The sequence below is a fragment of the Colletes latitarsis genome, chromosome 5 (assembly GCF_051014445.1).
Source record: "Colletes latitarsis isolate SP2378_abdomen chromosome 5, iyColLati1, whole genome shotgun sequence".
Taxonomy (NCBI): Eukaryota; Metazoa; Arthropoda; class Insecta; order Hymenoptera; family Colletidae; genus Colletes; species Colletes latitarsis.
This window is the reverse complement of record NC_135138.1, coordinates 26974957-26998391: the sequence shown is the minus strand read 5'-3', so window position 1 is coordinate 26998391 and position 23435 is coordinate 26974957. Positions and strand designations below refer to the sequence as shown.

Below are 23435 nucleotides of genomic sequence, written 5' to 3'. Positions count from 1 at the left end.
TATAGTCGGTATTAATATTAAAAAGAACTTTTTCTTTTCTGTAATAAAGTTTCGTAAAGTGTTTTTAGTTGTAGCTTGCTAGTTAAATTTCTAAGCATGATTGTCATTCCTCTAGTTTCTCTAATTTCATGTAACGATATTTAGGGCGATATTCGGGCTTTTTGAGGAAGACGAAGGCGAAGATATGGGTGCTGGAGCGTTAGGGGGAGATCTGCAGTTTATGCGGTCCGTGGTTTCGATGTCAGAGCATATTCGCGTTGCATCAGCGTTCCTCAACGGCGCTGCGGAAACCAGTTGACGCGAACGTTATTTCCCGGCGTAAATTAAGTTTGAAATCCAGCTTATTGCGCCGTGGAAATCTATGGAAACAACTGGTCCGGGTACTACAATGGCAAAAGGGGAAACCAACCTCGACTTGTAACGTACTTTTAATAACAGCGTTAACTGGCGTGGCACAACACTGCCTACCGTACGCTTTACTCGTATTTCAAAGCTCGATGAAATTGCACGATCCGGTTTCTTTGTTACTTTCCTTCGACACGGTTATATCGACGTTTTTGAAGCGCCACCGTTGCGAGGGCGTTGTTATACAAAGAATAAATACGTAACAGGATGGCTTACTTTTCTTCGATAGCGTGACGGTGGTCTATGATCGCACGCCACAGGTTCTTTTTTGTTTTCACATTTAAAAGGACACCCTTTTCCTGTTTATTCAATTTACAGGATGGATTTTAGAAACTGGGACAGACCTTCTCCGAACGAAGATGCAACAAATTAATACGCGAGGAAGTTGAATTCTCCGTGCGGAGACATGTTCTTAAGATATCAATTTTTTGTTTTGGTGCAATCATGCGAGTACAAAAACCTGTATATTGAATGGAGGGGGAAAAAAGATTCTACAGTGGTACGTACAGGGTAATTCTTGAAACTGGGGATTTCTTTTCTAAGCGAAGATACGACGGATTTGTGGACAATTTATTTTTGAAAAATAAATACAAAATGTAAGTCGTGTGATAAAATGTTTAAACGTTCATAGTGCGAAATGATCGAAAGTTGCATTTTCAATTTAAAAAATAAAGGCGTATCACAGTTGCACCTTTGTGTCGCGTATCACCAAACGAAATAAAATTTCATTGATCGATTCTCGATACGAATTTTTTTATATCATCGCTTGGAAAGAACTACGGATTGTCGCAGTTTCTAAAATCACCCTGTATTTACCACTGAATGCGAGACCGCAGCCTGTAGAATTTTTTTTCTCTCAATATACAGGTTTTCCAATCAGTGGCGGGTTGTTTTATATGCAAAAAAATTGACTGTCTATTGCTGCTATCAAAGGGACTCCCGAAAACAATGTTTCAAAACACTCAGTCGTTAGTCGTATATGAAATATCTCTCAAGGGGGGAATTTTATATAACGTAATAATATTACAATCCTAGAAAACCTTGAATTATTCTTCATTTTCAAATATTAATAATTATAAGAAAAGAGATAAGTTAAGTAAAAACTATTAGAAAGTGTATGTAAATACCTTCCTGAAAAGTTTGCGTAATGAAAAACTTCACATAATAAAGAGAGAAAAATGTACTAGAAAAACTCTTAACTTTTCAGCAAACACGCCGTTGTGTATGTGCATAAATAAAAAAAATTATCGTTGCGTTGTTCTTTACATATTTAATTTTCTCAACGAATTTTTTAAATTGATTTTTAATATTCGTACTATTTTGCTGAAATATACGATCAAAAATTGTAAACATAACGATAAAAGGAAAATCTTGTTTCCACGGGACGATATAATTGCGTAATGCTGCGTGCGCATCGAGATTTACCATTTCCGTGTGCAAATTTCCTGAAAACTGTTTTGCAAATAGATGCAAGATAAGCGAGTGTGCAACGAAATTTCCTTCGAAGTATGCCAGCGCGTAGCAGGGAACTTGTCAATCCATTTTCTACCTCCGTGGCACCATACGGACACGAAACTTGATTTATAATCGCACGTTAGATGACTTGCTTGCACGCTAAAAATAGAATAACTACTAAGTACCATGCACGGTGAATCCTTTTAACGACAAACTGTATACGAAATTTCCTCGCAACGAGGTAATGAATAAATATTCCTAATTCACCGAGCTTATTTGCGAACGTTAACGATGATTACGCGGTTGAATCCTAATGATAATGCTGGTAGAGTACGAACATTACCACAACAAGCAACCGCTTGGGAAGAGCTAACGTACCAGAGAAAAGCCAAATGAATTCAGCCACCAACACTTATTGTTAGTTGTAGTTCCTGGTATTTAACCCTTTGACACAACAGAGGAATTACTTAAGACTAGTTTCAGGGCTATCAATCTTAAACAGATTTTCTTTATTCGTAACATAATCAGAGTTCTCTTGTTCTCACGGCAGGTGTCGTTTATTATTTTCTTCGTCCGTTTTTTCGATAGATTAGTCTAATAATATTACATTATTGTACGGACTACTTCGTACACATTTATTATTTTCTCTGCCTGCTGTTCGATAGACTACTTCAACAATATGTAAATAATCTCATTATTGTACGAGGTACTTCGTAAACCTTCTTTCTTGAAAAATAAGCAAACATATATTACGTACTATATTATTAACTTTATTTGTAGTTAATTATAAAAACTCAAAATTAATCCATTTATTAAATTCATATTATTAGTGTTATTGCTCATAATTTTAAAAGCCTCAGTTGAAGGTAACATAAGGGAATTATTCATATTATAATTTTTAATATAGATCCGGAATACGTAAAAAGATATTAAAACGTTAAAGGCTATAGTAATAATAAAATGTCTCATCTGACTAAGATTTTAATTAATACAGGACCTTATAATATCAAAGATTTAATTATTCATGAATCGATAATTTATGGATACTACGGAACGATAATATTAACATAATTTGATGTTTAATGTTTAAGTTTTCTAAAAATAGGTTTGACATATATGGAAAAGAATTAATTGCAAAATTTATTGGAATACTGATTTTCATGAAAGTCGTTTTTAAAGTGCACGTTCGACATTCACTTTATATGCAGTTATGCAAATGACAACTAACATGAAATAACGCGTTTAATTAAAACAATTTAATAAATAAAAATTGTTAAAGCGTTTAATATATTTTATTAGCTATTGTGAAATAATACCAGCCTTTTCCAGATGATATAATAATGCAATATAATTCCATGCACTTTACAGTCGAAACGAGTATTAGTTTAAATATAGACTATCGTTAATGCCAATATTCTATTCGAGTTTGATGAGAGCATGTTATTTAATTCCGCGCACTTTGCATATTTCAGGAATTTAAAATGAAAGAGAGTATGCAGGATGATTCTAAAAACTGGGGCAGGGCATGTCCGGTTTATAATTGTAGAATGGAAAAAAGTACATAGGAAAAAAGGGAATGGTCTTAAAACGACTAACATTAACATTAATTTACACGTATCTTTTAAGTATTAAGCAAAGTTGGAAACAATCTGATATTGTAATGCAAATAACAACAATGAAAATGTAAATCGAAATACAAAATTGTCGAATAACATACATTCGATTAAAAATATTAAACATAAATTGCATCAATTTTATTTTAATTAATTAGAGGGAGGAATGTGAAACATTTGTAATGAAATTAACATTATAGACATATATTATAACACTTTTTTTGTTGATTACAAGGACGGAAGAGAAATACAGTGCTTCTATTTCGCTAATGTTTCATCTATGAAGTAATATTCTGTGCCACGCACGATGTCTCCGGATTCCATAATTAAATTCTGAGCATTTAATATCGCATGTCGAACAAACGAAATAGGAAATAATAAATAAATAAATTAAGAGTTGAACAAGAAATTGATAAAACGAGTGAAATTAAAGATTTTGTTGGAAGTTCATCGAGTAAAAAATTCCCAAAGACTACGAAACGTACAGATAATAAAAAAAAACGAAAGATCGAAAGGAAGTTCTAAATTTAAAGCTAGCGAGAAAACAAAGTTATTCTATCTGAAAAATTCGATCACCTAAACGGTATGCGTCCCGATTTGGTCGGATAATCAAGATTCTACCATCAGTTCTCACGCAGAGATTTTACGACGTTCGTAAAACCTCCAGTCACTAATAATCGAGTCTCCATGTTTATACAGACGAGTTCACTTCCACGTGTTTCTTACGGATACTGTTTGTTTTTTTCTAAGATATTTGCACGTTAACAACTATGTTTTAATTAAAGAATCTGGTTACTTCTTCCGGGAGAAGGGAATTAAATTTGCAAACTTTCGGACGAAAAATGTTGACGTTTCTTAATTGCTTTCCAGTGTTTTTTAAAGATTTAAAAAACTCTCGAATTTTGTCACGCGCGGTTACACTATCACCGAAGATTCTTAAAATATTAAGGAATAAATTATGGATACCAAGATCCTGTACCCACGAAACATTGCAAATAACTAACGACGTTTTGATAAACCTGACCAGCTGACGCGCCAACAGGATGATAGAATAGACGCCTCGATAAGAGGGATACTTTGGTGGCGCGATAGAAAACAGGTGATCCACTTTAAGCTTCCTTTTTGTCTTAAAACGTCCTAGATAAACAATAATTCACGCTTAAACGCGTTTTCAGCGGTGGCGGTCCCCATTGTCCGTTCCTTGCGTAGCGAGATTTATTTGCGCAAAACTTTTGTATACCGACGTCCGCCTTTCTCTGATAGCAGCGAGCTTGGTTTTCACTATTTTGCTGCGGGACCGCGTTCACAACAAAAGCGTAAAAGCCTCTAACCGAAATGGATGTCCGGGTTGGGTCTTTGTGTATCAACCTTGGCTGGTCCTGGTAACTCGATGTGCGTGAAATTAACTCGGACTTGACTCGTAAAAAGCGTACAAATTTCAGGGATTCGTTCAAGTGTGTGTCGGATTCGGCAACCCGGGTTTATATCCGTACGCGTGAAAAGTGGAAAAACCGACGACGGCAAAGAACCGTTTGTTTCCCGCTAGCTGCAAAAAGAAAACACGATATTTTGCCTTTCCACGTCTAGTTTCGTAAGTGCTCCTAGTCGCTCCTATTCGGGACAAATTAGCGAAGGGTCTCTAACCTTTACGTTTAACGAGGTGCAATTGTCAAATCACTAAACAAAATTCCGTTTGCCAGCGTTATATTGAATGTTCTTTAAAATATTTCGATATGAAATTTTTCCAAGAGCAATATACGGGCATGCAGGCAGAATATTGAACACAGGGACAGGCAATAAAGAAAATATTCATAACAACAAATTTGTACAGTGTAGAAAGAAACATCCAAACGTACAGGTATGTAACGTGTAAAAATGTAAATTTGAGTTTGGCGCAAAACTGGGGTTCGACTCATTCAGTATGGAAATGATAAAAGAGATAAATCATTGTTATTGCCTCTGGTGCGATCATTTATCTCTTTTAATCTGTTGTTAAACTTCACCAGTGTTTTAAAATTAATGCTAGCTGTGTGTCATCAAGCAAGGCAAGCTACAGTCGTGAATCCTCCTCTGTCAATAGAATTCCACCCACGGTGGGACATACTTCGGTACTGTATAGCGCTGTTGACCAGAGTGTAAATCGATATCTAGAACGGTCCTTCGAAGGATATGGTTTCACGAGATTAGTCGGCGGTCCATAGGAATCGAATGTAAATCCTGCATAAATTTGCAAACTATAGAGACCTTTCGTCGACGCGGTCTATAGCAGCTGGACGTTGCCCTGTGCGTTCAATTTACTTTTCGAGCCCCATAAAACTAACCTTCTCGACGAAAAAGGCGCACGTTGTCTTCGCCTCGACCGGAGAATAGGTACTTACGTCTATAAGTTATCACTTTTTTAAAGCACTGCTTATCTCGTGACTCGAGAATGAGCAAAAACTACCCCACTTCACCGACCTATATTTCACTTTAAGAGTGTAAGCTTCTGAAAGATTATAAATTATCAGCTTATCCTTCTCTTTCAAGTTTCAATTCGATATTATATAAGCTATCGCACTTAATTTTGTTCGAGCTACAGTTACTCAAGGGATTGCTTGATCGAAAAGGTGATTACAAGTTAAATAATAAAAAATAAATAGTTTTCCAATTTCTCCAATTTCCGTAAATGAACGATCGATGTTTAACGATTGCAAGTTGGGAGGGAGAACGATGAATGGGAGATGTGTGTTTTGTCCTAGTCAGCTAACAGTAGGTGTGTAAATAAGGGCACGTAGTAGACCTTACCTCAGACACGGAAGCATTAGATGGTTGGTCGAAGGTTGTGTACCTAGGAATTGGTGCCAAAGCGAGAACAAGCGGAAGCAGCATCGGTTGAATGGCCCTCTAGTGACGAGAGTGGAAGGCACCAGACAAACATATCATAAACTTAAAGTCCGACATGCAATCGACGTCCTTAACAGGATTGTGCAAATTTGAGAACGGTCTACCCCATTCATTTAATACCTTACATTGTACCAAGGGTCACCAGATCCTTTCATCTAAGAGAGTAGGGGTGAGTACCAAATTCTAGAGGGCAAAAACTCGTGTTCTGATCTTTGAATATCACCGAAATGTCCTCTGAAATTTAAACTCCACCAAAAGATCAAAATAAATTAATGTAGAACGATTGAAGCTATTTTGATAAAATTCAGAATAAAAAAGCAAAATTTACAGTTATTTTACACAATTTATCTCTATTTTTTCAATTTATCCAACCGTACGAAATTAGTGTTAATCGCTGGAGCAAAATATTCTCTTTTCTGACTTTTGATAGAAACAATTTCGATCGTAGCTTGTATAATGCTTTTTCAGAGGACGTTAGTCGGATGCACTCAATGCATTTAAGGAAACTGTTTGATTTACGAGTCAAGGCGTTTAATTCGAACCATGTTTCACGCTCGCGGTAATAAAGCTGATGCAAATGTATGCTGAGAAGAAAGAATAATGTTACAATCAGTCTTAATACGTTTTGTGGCCGCGAGGTTTATTAAGTAGAAAGTAGTATAAATCATGCATTTAAAAAATCTAAGAACATAACTTGAGATTTTTTGAATAACGGTATTTTTTCTTTAAAACACATATTTATTTTTACTATCATAAAAATTAGAGAACGTGTAAGAAGGTAGTTGGTTCAGCTGTTTAGGATTTAAACGTTACTTAAATAATTGCATACATATAGAAATTTGAAGTCACCATTTTACACGCAGAAAGTCTAGCGCAGATTTATTATAGCAAAGACCTGTAGATATTTATGTGCCCAGACTGTTTACATGCATGGTTTGTGCTATTTTCTGTTGAATATACATCGCAGATACTATGCCAAACATGTTAAGACTGATTGTAACATTATTCTTATTTCATAACATGCATTCGCCTCTGCTTCATTACCGAGAGCGTGAAATGTGGTTCGAATTAAACGCTATAACTCGCAAACCAAACATTTCCCCAACACTCAACTCATGCCATATGAGAGAACATTGAACTATATAACTGATGACATTTGTGGTAAAAATTAGAAGAGAATACATTTTCAGAATAACAGAATTTTTTAACACTAAACCTACCACAACCGATCTAACCAATCTAACCGGTTGAACGATTTATATTTTTTTGTAAAAACTCGAACAAAATTTGGTATCAAATTCTGGTTAACCTTCGATATAAATAGGAAATATATTGCAAAGATGAGAGAAGAGAATTTCTCGGTTTCACTATCTTGGAACAGTCTAACAACGCGTATTAAAAATAGTTAAAATTTATACACATAAATGAGACATCGTTGGAAGCGGCAAAGCTTCTCCTTTGAAATGGCTTTTGGCTTTTGTCGATCCGACATTCCGTTTTCGAGATATCGTAATTTATGTAAAGGGATAATTATTCAGTTTTCATTATCTCTCGGTCTGTCGCATGTACAATAGCTTATTAACGCGTATTAAAAATACTAAAACTTTAGACGCGTGCAGTACCGAAACTACCAGTGCTTTATTCATAAATGACACATCGTTGGAAGCGACAAACTTTCCCCTTTGAAATGGCTTCTGACTTTTGTCGATCCGACTTTCCGTTTTCGAAATATCATAATTTATGTAAAGGGGTAATTATTCAGTTTCCACTGTCTCTCTGTCCGTCGTATGTACAATAGCCTATTAACGCGTATTAAAAATACTAAAACTTTAAACGCGTGCAGTTTCGAAACTACTAGTGTTTTATCGATAAATGAGACATCGTTGGAAGCGGTAAACCTTCCCCTTTAAAATGGCTTTTGGTTTTTGTCGATCCGGCTTCCCTTTTTCGAGATATCGTCGTGTAAAGAAAAGTGCATTTTTTAAATTTCCGCCATCTCTGTCTCCGTCTGACGCGTCGCGTCGGACCTCTTTCTCGCACGTGAGTCGAGACAGTCACGTGACCAGGAAGTCGTAGTATTTCCAAGAATTTACTACGCATTGTCTACTATTTTCACGCGCGCGAGTTCATTGATCTTAATGAAACGTAAACAAACGCTTCGGACCCTTATATCTCCGTAACTAGCCACCGCATCGACTTGAAACTAAAATCCTCATATTTCCGGAACTAATTACGCTATCGGCTTGTACGAACGCCCATTTTAAAGGGCATTTTATCCTCTATCCAACGACTATACCAGCTACTATAAGTTTTGCTGTCTTCTATGTTTATTTTCACATTTACTTTGACGCTACATACTCAAAGTAATTTCAGCAATTCCTATTGATTATACGAGTGGTATGCGATGAAACTGAATTATAAATTGTTTATTTAATTGAAAATGATTATTCATTTGACCGGTCTTGGTAGAAATAAATATACATGAAGTGTCGATAGGTTTAGTTATGTTATATAGGTTAAAAATGTTATACTATTCTTTATAAAGTATTTATAGTAATAATTGTCATCGTTCTCTAACTATGTCTAAACAATTGATGCTCATATATCATATGCTAACCTGAAGTTTTTAATTATAGTACCGATTCGATCCAATATAAATTCGCAGATTTGAAAATCTAAATGTCAATAATACTTAATTCGATAACTTTAAAAAATATAGCCATATGTACGCAATTAACATGAATTTCTTCCGGTCCGATAAAATGGAAAAATGAATATAAATCGTGTAAAATAATGGTAACCCGTCGAAACTATATATTATTTGAAAGCGTTTACTTTTTGCTACTTTTTCGTGCATGTATCATTAAAATATATTCAATCGTTCGCGAGTCATTAATTTATTTAATTTTTCGTCCGACGGCACTTTCACTCCTCCCTGTGCCCCACCCCCTATAAATTTGGAGAACAATTACCAACGCGAATTAATTACTAGCGCATAGGTCGACGAATGTACAAGTGGCGAAGCAAACCTGGGGGGAGGGGATTTTATCGATTTTGAATAAGGCCTTTCGCTTTCTGGTAGCGAACCCTCGACAAGAATATTTGTTTCTCACGCAGTTCAGTCAAATCACGCCAGCGAAAGGTGACACTTCTCAGTGACTATACCAAAGTTTACAAATAAAACTGCCATGGATACGTTTGACTTTCTCACCCTGGAATCCAACAACTCAAAGACGAAGCGAGTCAATAACTTCGAGCCAACAATAATCAACGTAGTAAGTAGGTTTCGATCAAAAATGAGCAAAATTCCCATTTAGATAAAAACTTCGAATTTTTACAAAATTTGTATCATATATATAAATATACATTCTATTCTCGGTTGCACAAGATTAAGTATTTGAAACTCGTAGTTCTGAAAACGACTCGAACGTAGAATCGAAACAGTAATAAAAATCTGTGGCAGACCGAAATTTCCTTTTCACTTAATTTATTCGCGAGCCACTCTCTCAATTTAAAAAAGCAATGTCTTTTGGTTCCATATCGCGAAAGTATTGTACTTGAATCTAGATCATTACGAGGGGTTTAAGCATTAGATGTTCTTTACTTTCGTGTACGAAGTGGTTGTTCAAGACGGTAATGGTATAACAGATGCTATTATTACTTGATCCTTAGATCCCCAATGAAGCTAGCTGTTACATTAACGAAGCATTTGAAATGTTCTATTGAAAGATCGAAATCTAGGAGCTTGTTAAAAATTTTGTTCACACAGTATTAACACTGTATAAAGTAATAAAGTAACTTCTATATATTTACTGTCGGAACAGACACATTCGAATTCACCGATTATTTTTACCGAAGACCATCGTTCGTCAGGGAGCTCAATGGCTACAAACCAAAGGTCTTTTCGCGAGGAAAAAAACTGCAGATTGAAGCAAGTTAGGAAAGATTCCACTAACTCGTGATAGAAGCCTTATCGGCTTAATTAATCCTACAAAGTGACGACGCGACGGAGAATCAGTTTTATTCGATCTTCCTCCTTAAGGTGCCGCTAACCTTTCTGAGACGCATGAATTAGCGTCAAATCGACGCCATGTTTACAGAAACACTTATATCAGTGTATCTCAGAATGCTGTCGATAGAGCTCGGAAAAGAAATGAAAGATATGTTAAACGATATATCTGAAACAATGCTTGGAACATTTCTTTTTAATTTTCGTAGTTTATAAGTCAAAAGTGTCTTACGTGTGTCAATAGTAACAGATTGTATAACCTTATCCATTTCTTGAGGCACGAAGTATGAAAGCTTTCAGAGGATGCACACATAATAATCAGAATAATTATTATTATCAAATACCATTATTTCTAAAACAAATTTCTCAAAATTATTGACTTGTATAGCATTATTCACCATAAATTTGAGACCACCTCTTGTAATATTTTCTTATACAGCAAGAGACAATAGTATCTTATATCTATGTGCGAAAGTATGTTTTAGTAATCGTTTTATGGCACTATTATACATTTTATTCTGTAGATTATATAATATTATCATAATATGGTGATTCAGGAAAGATAGCTTTTCCTTCCTTGTTGATATGTGGGAACAGAAAATTATTTTGCGGAAACCTTGCAGTAATGCATCACTTAAGCTCAGACACTTTCAAGAAATAATGAGTCAAAACGTACTAATGGTACTAATGTATGCACAATTAGCTAATTTCTAGGATATTTCCACATTTGATATTTACATATTTCCTTAATTTAATTTCCTTGAATAATAAATGAGTTTATGTACGCCTTTACATACTTCACATTTTCAAGTTCTCTTTCATTTTCATAATTTTATTTCCCGACTTATCTTTTCGTTCCCACAAAATCATTATACTCTACTCGTTTCTATACTTTTCCTCCTTTCTTAAGAGTTTAATGTTTCTTTAAAAACACATGAATCACAGCAGTTACAATTCTACCACAAACTGAGGCTCGATTCGATATCCTTAACAAATTATATGCAAGCTATTAAATTTCTATAAAACATGACTTCTCCTTATTACCAAGGGGGTGGCCTCAAACTTATGGTCTGCAATACGCGTACGCAGGGTCAGCAACGCACATTCGTCGTTCGTTTTATTGTTCCCAGACGCCTTCAAGTATATATTAGCATTGTCCATGATTAATAGGGATAATGAAGAACGTGATTACTGCTAATGCTATGCATTACTTTCTGTCTATATTGCAATAGCGTTCGCGTCACGGGCACGAATAAACGCGCGCTGATAGGCTAAACGTATCTGTTTGCTTGATGCTGCTTACTTACACGCTTTGCTACGCAGATCCCAAATTTTTAGGGTACGATCGTGACTGCCAGTAACTACTTTTGACGGCTCGCCAAGAAACTTCGCCGCCATCACCTTCCCGCAGTGGCCCGTTAAGGTGTGCTGAAGCAGAAATGAGAATGTCGTTTTAGAACATTTACCAACACGTTTTGCGTAATAATAGGATATTCCGTAACATACATGACGTACTAAAAAGGATAATAATATTTGGTGGCTGGATTCTATTTGCAAGCATATTGTTGCGAATATGGAACCACAAGAACGAGTAACACTGCTGAAAATATTGATTTGCTCGTAGAGAATAATTTTAAATCGTTATTATATTAGTACACTTTCTGCATTTCCAATGTGCAAGAAGAGAGGCAGGTTTCATAAAATTATTTAGAAAAACACGAGTAATTCGTCTGGCTGTCGTCTCTGTAATAAAAATGTCAGCAGCTGAAAGTAGTGTAACGTGAAAACATCCATCGACACTTCCGTACGATGACAGTGAATCCATTTAATAGTAAAGAATTCAAGCGTAACGTCGACAAGGGAGGCACGAACAACTCGAGGGCTCTTTTCCGTAAAAGGGGCGCCATGAAAAAGAAGACCTCGCCAATTTTAACGTACACGGTCGTCGGAAGCTCTTGAAAAATGTCCTAATGTAAATTAATGGTGCGGAAGTTTAGCCAGAAGGGCTCTAACGCGAAAGAAACACAGGTAAGAGCATACAGCATCCACCAGCGTTATACGAGCCGGGGAGGAACTTTTTCCGCTTCCATAAAGGAGAGTAAAAGAGAAAGAGAGGGAACCGAACTATACGATAATCTAACATCTCAAGAAGTTGGTCGAAAGTGCAGGGGCGAGTCCTCGTTTCTTACGAGGAACATTAAACGATCCAGCGGATACTCTTTCTCGATCGCCTTTCGCCCAAGAGGACTCGAATTTACGTATACATTTTCGATAATTACAATATTCGATACTTTAAAAATTTATCTGAGTGGCGAAAAAGAGCTCTTAATTTCCACCGTTTAACGATGAAATTTATTTCGTGTCATTGATCTGGATTCAACGTCATTCTGATTTCGAAAGTAGATTAGACTTCTACTTAAGAGTAAATAAACCGTAACGGAAAAGATAAAAAGAAACGACGTGATCTATGCGTAATAAACTTTAGTCGTCCCCCCATGTATCACTTTTATCTTTTAATGAAATGCATCTTGTAAAGAATAGTCCGGTAACTATTAGCATCCAAATAATTTCTGTAACTATAGAGTTTTTTGCGTTCATTAAATTACATAAAAGATATGTAAAGGATATGATGCGCAAAAAGATAAAAGAGATACACGAAGACCAATGAGAATGTTACATGAAATGCACAGAACCTCGATAAACGACAATGTTACGTCAATTATAATCTCATCAAACTAATGAAACCACCAAGCTAGTTAATACTAGCAATGACAGTTAATCACTGACAACTTTGCCATTACTCTATGCTCGAAGAACTCTGTGAAAATCTAGTTTCTTAAAAGTGCAGCCTATTTAATCAAATATGAGGTCCTTCGGGGTAATATACCAACATTATACATCGAGAATATATGAGCACATCTTGGTCTTCTGCTTTCAATCGTAGTACCGTTGATTTTCTCATCAAACGACCAATTGCTAAGGAAACGTTCACCAACTGTTGAAGTCTTCCAAAACTCATCATAGGCACCCTTGCCTTCCTATACCGTGCACTTCCAGAGAATCTGTCAAAGTTAGCATCTCTTGATCTTCTGGCCGGATTCGACAGAGAACCCTGAGGAAAACCTCCTTCTTCAACAGCCTGTCGGTCAACTAGCAACGAAGTAAAGAAGATAGAAGTAGCAAGGGAACTCGCATCAGCAGAATCAATTGAAGAAGCAAAAAGTTCACTTGACTAACCAAACGAGCAATTTCTGAAAGAAACCAAAGAGGAAGGTAGCAAGAAGATTACCGAGTGATAAAGATTGTCGGTGCCCCGACTGTGATGGAAAGTTCAATGATGACCGGAACGGTGAGAACTGGCCACTGACAATCTTTATCACTGAACAATCTTCTTGCTACCTTCACTTTTGGTTTCCTCCAGCAATTGCTTTCGACTAATAGATTGTTACATCCGGAAACAATAATAGTAATGAGTATTTCACGTTACGTTCTTAACGAAGAACAAGAATCCCTCGGTTATCCACTGCAACAGGGGTGGTTAGAAAATAGGGGGATGTTCGATGGAAAATCAACTCTCAACTGTGTCCATATTGTTGCAAATAATTTAAGAGAAGCTTTAGTGGTTGATAATATTTACGATTATGAATCAGTTTGATTCAGAATCTTTTTCAAAATCAAGCGGTAGAGAAGGTTAAAAACATCGTGGGCGTACGATCGGACGTTCTGGATTTCGTTTCGAGTTCCTCGAGCATTCCCTGCGCCAGGCTCGAAGCGTAAACGCACCCTTATGCATCGTTCTCGGAAGGCGGAGGCCAAGATTCACAAAATACAACTGATATAGTCTTTTTTTACGACGAGCGGGAACGCAAAGCGTGCACCAGATGCGTACTCGGAATAAAGACATAAACTCTTTCGTAGAGATCAATCGTGGCTGAACTGCCAGCGGAATTCGAAGCAGAAAGAGGAACAGGGCGAAAGATGAATAGGTGGATCCTCGGAGCCGTACGAACGTTCAATTAAACTCGATAGAAGTACCGAAGAAGAAGCTGGTAACTTTCCTGGAAACAACTACCGACCCCAGTTTTACAACCAGTGCGTTCGTTTCGTTTTTAAAGCGCATAAGAGCGAACTGTGCTCGCGTTTCGCTACTGGAAACACACCTATAACCGGCGTTAGTTACAGAGCCGAGCGCTCTGATTTCGTGATATAATCTCAGAAAATATTCAAACGAAACGCTATATCTCCCTGCCCGAATCAAATTGATTCCCTTGCAAATAACAGCTTTTCGTGTCTAATAAATTAAGAATACTGCCCGTGTATACTTAAAACCCAACACGTTGCGCAAGGAAGAAATTTACGATCGCGTTACGATAACTGAACGAATCTTCTGCTCGAGTGGTGATCCTATTCGACTTAATGTGTGAAATTGTGCTCTCTGGTAGTAATAATAATACATTCTTATTGCACCCAGAGTTACATAAAACACGGATCGAGAGATTAAATAAATTATAATCCGTGGAAGCAGAGATAAATACACATTCGCGTCGCAGAGATTAGGTACAGTTACACGCTGTTATTAACATAATCTGGAGTACCACGTAGTGAGAGAAAGAGGAGAATGAAAATTAATTTGTGATATTATAAGAATAAACGTTCTAGGAAATGTGTGGTTTTTAAGAAAGATGTGTTTGATAATTTAAAAATTTCCAGTACTTTTAAACGATTTACTGCAACGAAGTTATTTAGTTGCTTTAAAGATTTAAAAAAAAAGATAACACAAAAATTCTATTTTAGAAAATGAATGAACGTAAATTCGATGTACGGTATTTGCCACTGTACCGCAACACTATTCCCACGAATACGTGATTTTGATTACGTGAGAAGTGCGAGCATTACGTATGAATGGAATCGGTTTCATTCACTTTTCATGAACTTCGAGAAACATCTTCATTCATTTTGATCGTTTTCATTGAACGGATTGCATGCAAAATTAATTGGGCTTACAGTAAGAAGGTGATTCACGAGGCGAGCGGAAAATCGTAGAAAATGTTTAACACCTTAAAGTTGTAAGACTTGGTAAATTATATTTACTAAGTATAGAAGTCTAATGTAAGAGTGTAAGGTAAAAATCTCACTTAAAATTTTGAATGTGATTATTTTATAGATATCTATTCTTATTAAAGGTCTAAACTATTCGACTATTCAATGACCACATAACGAGCTTTTAGTTACTTCAAAAAATTCATTTCCTTCCTGGCCTCACGACGAACAGTTGCCTCCTTTGGAACGTTCGGGTAACGCTAAAGCGTCTCTGATCTTTATACCGTGTAAAATTTATTGCCTCTGGCCCAATAACAACTTCCAATACTTCAAGAACTTTTAGAGAATAAATATAGCGAGTTCCATCGTTTCTAAGCTAATAAGTGTTTGCAATAATAAGGTCAACTAAGTAATTACCTAGGCAGACTTTTGAAATTCAGATGATACTAATTCGATGGAAATGACAGCATTTGATATTCAGCTGAGTTTTATTATGTTTCTCTGTAAAACAACTGTCTTTTTGTTTGTTTACAAGCATGTAAACGTTATTAATGGCGTATTTCTACGTACTTTTATCTCAATAATGGATACGAATGTCTGTGTTATTGCTCTTTAACGGCTAAGTGACAGTTTTATACAAATTATTTCCAAAAATCTTCTATGTCTAAATATTCTCCAATCGTGGGTCTTGCAAACAATGTACGTGTATCGAAATGTGGCGTCGAATCTTTCGTTATTGCTTTCTGTGCGCCTTACCACAGACTTTTCAATAAATCATGTTTCGATAAGTCATCGTAAATCGACTTTAAGACCTTCTTGCGCAGCTTTATAGAGGGAGGGCTGGTGATTAAAATTTTCAAGCCGATCTTCCGCTTCGGCGCGACGCTGTGAACACGGAACTCGAAAGTCCTGGGGAGCGTTACCGATGCTGGGTGATCCTCGTCGGTGGAAATTTTCTAGAAGAGCGTACTCTAAATTGCTTTCCTTGTTTCTTTTCTAGATTCCAAGTTTCTCCCGATGGTTATACCGTAATAAGCCGTTGGATCGGCGTTAAGTTTGTCCCGTTAGTTTTCCGAGCTTCCTATAAAGATCGGTACGAGACGAGTCGATAAATAACGCAGGATTTGACGTCGCAACAATCACGACCGCACTCGTTCGACTTTGGAATGTCGGTAAAAGTATCATACAACAATCTTGGGAAGACAGAGGAGAGACGTCAAATGTTTTAGAATCATCGCTTAACCGTTACATTCTGATCGCCACGCATGCGTCAAACCTAAGCACGCGTATCGAAACACGTCGACCATCGCACGACCGATCATTTTTTACGTTTCGACGAGATGTTTCGGGAAATTTTTCCGAGACTTCGTACCAACTGAAAACGCGATACTTTTTCCGTAAGATCGTGTGCAGTTTCACGTGGACTCGATCAAACTCTTTAACCGATCGTCATCGATGACGGCTTTTGGTCGACCACCTACCTCATTATCGAAATTTATATTGGCAGAACGAAATCCTGGCAAACCATCGGCGTGTTGTTCATTCATTAACCGTGCTTCCGCCAAATGCTGCATTCAAGTTTTGAGTTTCCCTCCCCCCGGCTGCAGCGTGTCGAAGTTTAAACTCATATAGGAAAATTACACGAATTTCGCGTGTACTCGTTGTTCGCTTTAATCGACAAATAAACCACGTGTAAATAACCTTATAAACAATCGAATAGCGCTCGACAGAGAGCACGTTTTAAACTAATTTATAACAAGTGCCATTTGCCAGCACGATTACGTACCAATAATTACGAGGGATCGAAAAATCACATAGAATTTAATAATTACTGTTGTATTACATTAATATATTTCGCATATTAAACTCATACGCGTAGACTTTAGAATTACGAAGAGTCCAAATTATCGAATCTCATAATTATTAATTATTGGTCGTTGGCCTATAATGCCCTCTTCGCTCGCGTTTTTATTAAATCTATTTCTCGTTACTCGTACATCATCCTGTTCCGTAACAGAGATTTCTCGGTTCCCGGGCGTACGACGCGAATTCTGTTGGAGCCAACAGCTCGAAAGATGAACTCGAATCGCGATCGTTTGAAGGCGCAGCATCAAAGAAGAGGCGCACCGTAACTTATTTCGCGTGACACAGACGGAACGAGGAAATGAACTTGAGCCAGTAACCCAAAGAAGTAACTGCGACTGGTAAGGCATGCCAGTTCCCCACGAGGTAGAAGAATCCGTCGGAGGTAAAAGGTACGCGACACCGTGTCTGAATATACGCAAATCTGGAATCGTTACCTGAAAAGCAAACATCAGCTACTTTCGCGGAAAACATCTCTCATGTTAGAACACGGCGAGTGTGTGTGCCCAGCGTTAAGCAAAGTTTACACATAGTAGAATACTTGCACGCGAGCCAGCGACGGTTCTATAGGGTTTCTCATCGTTTTTCACTGCCACTTCGTTAGTACAGCACCGGTACGGCGTGTTTCCGCGAAGCAGAATTCCGCCGTCTAACGTCCTGCCATAATTACATCCACCCTGGCGATGTTTTCGTTTTGATTGGCGAAGGTTGTCGTAGCTCGATACTTGATGAGAAGACCCGGTGAATCGTACCGCTAGCGAGCGCAAAAAGGATGAGTTACACGTGACTCAGCGACATCGTGCGAGCCTGCAGGCCTTCCGACGATATTGCCGTTTTATTGGTTTTCCTCGAAGGTTACGGCATGTTATCTATTATAGGGTTTCGCACGGCGAGAATATGATTACAGAGTGACACGACGTAACGCGACAACCGAATGATATACATACCACGCGGTGAAATTAAAATTCAACTCGATTCTATCCTTGTACTATGCAAAGTAAACACAACCTCGGTAGTCGTTACAACCATTTTTCTCGCTTCGTTGCGCAATTTATAGCGCAACCGTATTATATTACATTTAACATTTTCCATCCAACATGCGTGGACCGTGTAGAACAGCCGCGTCAAACTTGTTCCAACTCGCGGGCCAATTTACAACCGGCAATCAACGCGCGATTTTAGCGAGCAAACGTGTTTACCATTTCTAAGAAAACAATAAATTCATGAGAAAAATTCAAGAATTCTATAGTATTATAGAATCGCCATTTTTATCTACAACGATTCCGCCGCAAAGTGAATAGTTTGCATTCGAAATTGCCGTGCTATGATATCTGGCTAATTTGAGATTTGCTACGACGCGACTGATAATTAACGCGCGATTTTAGTGAGCAAACGTGTTTACCATTTCTAAGAAAACAATAAATTCATGAGAAAAATTCAAGAATTCTATAGTATTATAGAATCGCCATTTTTATCTACAACGATTCCGCCGCAAAGTGAATAGTTTGCATTCGAAATTGCCGTGCTATGATATCTGGCTAATTTGAGATTTGCTACGACGCGACTGATAATTAACGCGCGATTTTAGCTACCAAACGTGTCTATCATTTTAAAGAAAACAATAAATTCATGAGAAAAATTCAAGAATTGTATAATATAATAGAATCGCCATTTTTATCTACAACGATTCCGCCGCAAAGTGAATAGTTTGCATTCGAAATTGCCGTGCTATGATATCTGGCTGGCCGTGTCGATGCATATGAAATAGCTGTATAAAAAAGAATAGTGTGGCTCGTAGGGAGCATGAGTCATAGTACACGGGTACTCCGAAGCTTTTATCGAAGAATACTTGGGCGTGACCCAAGTACTCAACAGCTCGACTGCTTCAACCCCTCTAGTCAGAGCCTAGTCAACCTATACTTTCGAGACAGCAATACTAGAAAGGCGGAAAAAGCTATTTCCCTTTCTTCCTCTTTCCTAACCGTTTCCATTTATATTTTTGTCGACTGGATACTCACGCATTTTCGAGCGTAGTTATAAACAGGTGTACGAAAAATACGAGCAGGATGACCAAACGGCAATAAATTACAGCTGACGGGTAAACATTACCGTTTAATTAATCCCATTAGTGGGCCGCCCCATTTACCGAAATTGAGACATCCCGTTCATCCCAATTGGATTACCATAACGGAACTTTAATAAAGACATTACTGTTATAATTACTTCGTTGGAACGGTAATTCTTCCGCCCCGATATCGATTATAACTGGCTAAACAAAGAACAGGTGGCGTAAAAGGGGATGTTTTTTTAAGGTAACGCGAACCTGTTTATCGGTTCATCGTATCAGCAGTCAAAGATAACAGCTGAATATTCATACGCGTCTGTCGAGCTGAAGCCTGATGTTCCAGGTCGACTGTAAACCTAAATCAACATTGCATTATTCCATGCCAAGCGAGAGTAATTTATCCCGCGGGATGCGCGAATGGTACATTCTGAACTTACTTTGTACGATTAAATCTTCAGTTACGCAACGACTGTAATTATATCCAAGTAATTCTGTGCGGTCGTACCCAATGTACCGAGATAAAATGGCTCCCTGATCTTCGTAATGACACAAATGGTTATGAACCGCTGCCCAAGGCGCCAGACGCTAACAAGATTGTAAATAGATGTTACTGCTGGTATTTTCTTCCTTTATTAATTGAATTGCGTATCAAGTGTCCGAGTGCGTATTCCTGTACGCATAACTAGAGGCTATCTGAACTAATGAACCGAGAAATCTCGTCGTACTTTTGTCATCCCTGTAATGGGTGCCATATTTCGAACTTTGTTCCAACTATATCATTCTCGTGACAGAAATTGAGTTGAAATAATAGTCTAGAACCTACTTTAAAAATCTCTTTATCAAAAATTCAGGATAACAAACTTATAAGGCCGATAGAAAAATTCGCGTCTTAGTTTTGAAAATGAATCAATATTGCAATAAAACTAACACGATGGAAATTTCCATTACGCGAGGGCGAAACCTTGGATGGACATTTATTATACTTAGAGCATATCATTTGGAGATTAATTTCAGACTGTAACTAAATTGCATCGGATGAAACGAAGATTATCCCATATTTCAATCTGTTCCCTCGAATTTTACTCTATCGCTTTTACTCTCACTCTCTTTTGTTCTCCCTGGCAGTCATTACAGCTCTTTCTTCGCCCAAAGCAATTACAATAGCTGCAGGATAGACATGACCAAGTGTGGAACTGACTCACTGTCTAAAAGGAACAACACGCCTGACAGAAATTATGGGACATAATGGGACTCGTCCGTCCAGCACGGGAACCGTCCACAGGTATTCAGCAAATGTGACAATTGCGGAAAAGGTTTATAGTAACAGCCTACACATATTGTTAAAACAGGTAACTGTACGTGTGGTTGTTAAATGCTCTATGCGACAAAACCTAGTCGCCTATCGTGTTCGAAAGGGTACTGCTGCGGATTGACACGTGCACGGACATATCGGTTGAAAGGAGAAAAGACTAGTTGCTGAAAGACAACTCTGTTAGCTAGATAAAAGGCGGAAACCCTGCATCAGAGCCTTTCTGACTCGCTTCCCCGCTCTTCTCAGTTAAAAAAGTGACCGTAGCAAGCGGAAACATGGCTTTAGTTAGCTTGGTTCGGCCCTAAACGCACCCCTGGATCTCTACAAACATCACTTAATAAAATGAATAACATCTCTAAGAAGATGTCGTCCTTGTCATTGTTTTTCTGGTATTTGGAAGTCTGAGTAAACGAACATTGAAGTTGCGCGGTTACTGGGACACCCTGTATGCTAGAGTGTTCAGTGAAGGAAGAACGACTTCGAAGGAGAAAGTACGAACAGTGACGAGCAATTATTTCGATGTTAGAACGAAGATATCGCGCGACTCGCGATAAGAATTAAAAAGATGACTCTCTACAATCTTTCAAATTGCTACTGATACTCCTTAGTAAATAAACTTTACACGCTTCGTGTAGCATCGTTGATGCTATTCCAGTCTCTGGTATGCTCGTCAAGTTTTCCAGAAAGTAAAGGACATCGCGATGAGCAAGATTTGATACTCGAGCCCTGGCGTAGCTAGTGAAGCAAACTGTTTTAAGCTCGGCCCTGATAACATCATAAGGCAAGGAGTATTTGTTGTTTGCATGATACGACCACGGTAGACAAGCCCGAAACCCAAATCAGATTCACCGTATAATCATGACGTTCCCAACGTGCTGCGAACGATCTTCGACGCCCATTCTGTTTGTGTGTGTGTGTGTGTGTGTGTTCAGCCTCAGAGTACATCGGCACTGGCATCTTGCCGTAGGTGTTGCGTTAGAGGTGGTCGCTTATTGCAGTATCACGTAGTTCTGCCGTCGATATTCCTCCTAATTACCGGGTCCGGTGCCTATCGAAGACACGGACCCCAGTACCGAGCTGTTATCGGAAAAGCTAGCAGGCGACCGTGAACATGACAAAGAAAATGAGAAGGTGGAGGTTGCTAGGTAAATCTAGCCACTTGTTATTTAGTAGGAGCCTCCTGTTTCATAGCGCTGGTACTCCAGAAGCACGCTGGAGAGAAAGAAGAGTCCAACTCGACGAAGAAGGTGGTGAAGGTGGCGGATAAGAGGTAGAAGAGGAAGAAAAGGGAATCGCGGAAAGAGGGCGAGAAGGAAGAACACTAGGAGGAAGCACTGCGAGGCACTTTACTAGGCGCACGTATACAGGGTGTTCCTTAATATGTGGGAACGACTCCAAACGTTGGATTTCCGATCCAAAAATAATTATGTTTATATGCATGGGCAGTATACGTGCTGGTAGAACGTACTTTATGCTCTACCATGGTTACAATGATGCACGGAGTCACGCAAATACCCGCAAAAATGTTCCACTACCTGTCCACACAAGGCGCTGTAACGACTATCCGGTTCTGGACGTACAAAGAAGTCAGCTGATCGGGTTTCGTACTTTTGCTTTTCGAGCTACAAGCTCTTCGAGGCGTTGTTAGGCCCACGATTGGAGATAAATAATTAAGTCTCGTATTTTTTATTTTTTAACCTTGACCTTTGGTTCAGAAGAATATTCAAATCGAGAAACGAAGAGTACTTGGAGAACACGAGTAGAAAGTGAACGTTCGTCGGTTTATTATTATTTCTCTGACGGTGGATCAGAATGCAAATTATGAAACTTAGCACTGATTATAATGACCGTTTCTTGCGTCTGGAAATAACTACCTCTCAAACGACGCCGAAACAATAAAAGGAATTTATTTGGTTAAAAATGGCATTGTTAATAGAATATCTGATACACGCCTCAATTAACGGAATAATGATTCGGAAGAGTACATAGATTAATCTATCGAAAATTGTCAAACGTTTTTAAGAGAAGATACTTGTTTTAAATCTGAAAGTCTGATGTTTTCGATTATCTTGGATCGCGTATCTGACACTGATCGGTTCGCGAGGCTCCCATGCGTAGCTACGCCTACCAAGTTTTCGCAGAACGAACGGGTAAATGAAAGGAATTCTTTACAGTTTTATTTCGGTGTTACACAACTGGCTGGCACATAACGTAAGAGTTGAAACACCATCGCGACGTTCCCTATGTGCTTCCCACATGTTGAAAAACACCCAGTACATTACGGGCGCCTAGGCAGCGAGAGCAACGTCGACTGAATGGTAGTTCGCTGCCTCCTATATGTACTTACGTACGTACGTACGTACGTAGATACGTCTCTACGTTGGTAACATAGCTAACGTAGGTACATACGCGCGGCCTGTGTTCAGCACCGAAGAAGGTTCGTTGACCGCGGTGAGACTTCTCTCTTCCTCCGTCCCTCCTTCCGTTTCTCTCTCTCCCTTTATCGCTCTATCTGTCACTCCGTCTCACTCTGTCGCTGTCTATCCGCCTTCCTTCCGTCTTCCTTTCTCCGTCGAGAGTCTACTACGACCTTGGCGATTCAATGCCCGCACCAGATAAATCCCCTTTCCAGATAATAGATTATTTCATACGTGTAACTGGTCGTTGGTAGCGGCCTCTTCCTTCGCCTCCTCTCTTCTTCAGGGTCTTCGACTACCCTCTTTCGCTTTCTCCTTTCCCCTCCTCTACTCTGTTCTTCCTGATAACTCGCTCGGCGAAGAAGCGCGCGCG

The 23435-nt window shown here is 38.3% G+C and overlaps 1 protein-coding gene across 2 annotated transcripts in view; it reads right to left on the bottom strand.

The window, feature by feature from the left end:
- Window positions 1-23198, bottom strand: part of LOC143341942 (autophagy-related protein 16-1-like) — a 64014-nt gene extending 40816 nt beyond the window's left edge. Inside the window, exons 1-2 of one of the 2 annotated variants that reach the window (XM_076765364.1) lie at window positions 23055-23198; window positions 11673-11793 (exon numbers count right to left, since the gene is read on the bottom strand). In XM_076765364.1, coding sequence (XP_076621479.1) covers window positions 11673-11763 — 91 coding nt within the window. In that variant the 5' untranslated portion in view covers window positions 11764-11793; window positions 23055-23198. Of the gene's footprint in view, window positions 1-11672; window positions 11799-23054 lie in introns of those variants that run through there. The other variant, XM_076765362.1, reaches the window with a different exon arrangement.
- Between the last annotated feature and the right edge of the window lie 237 nt (window positions 23199-23435).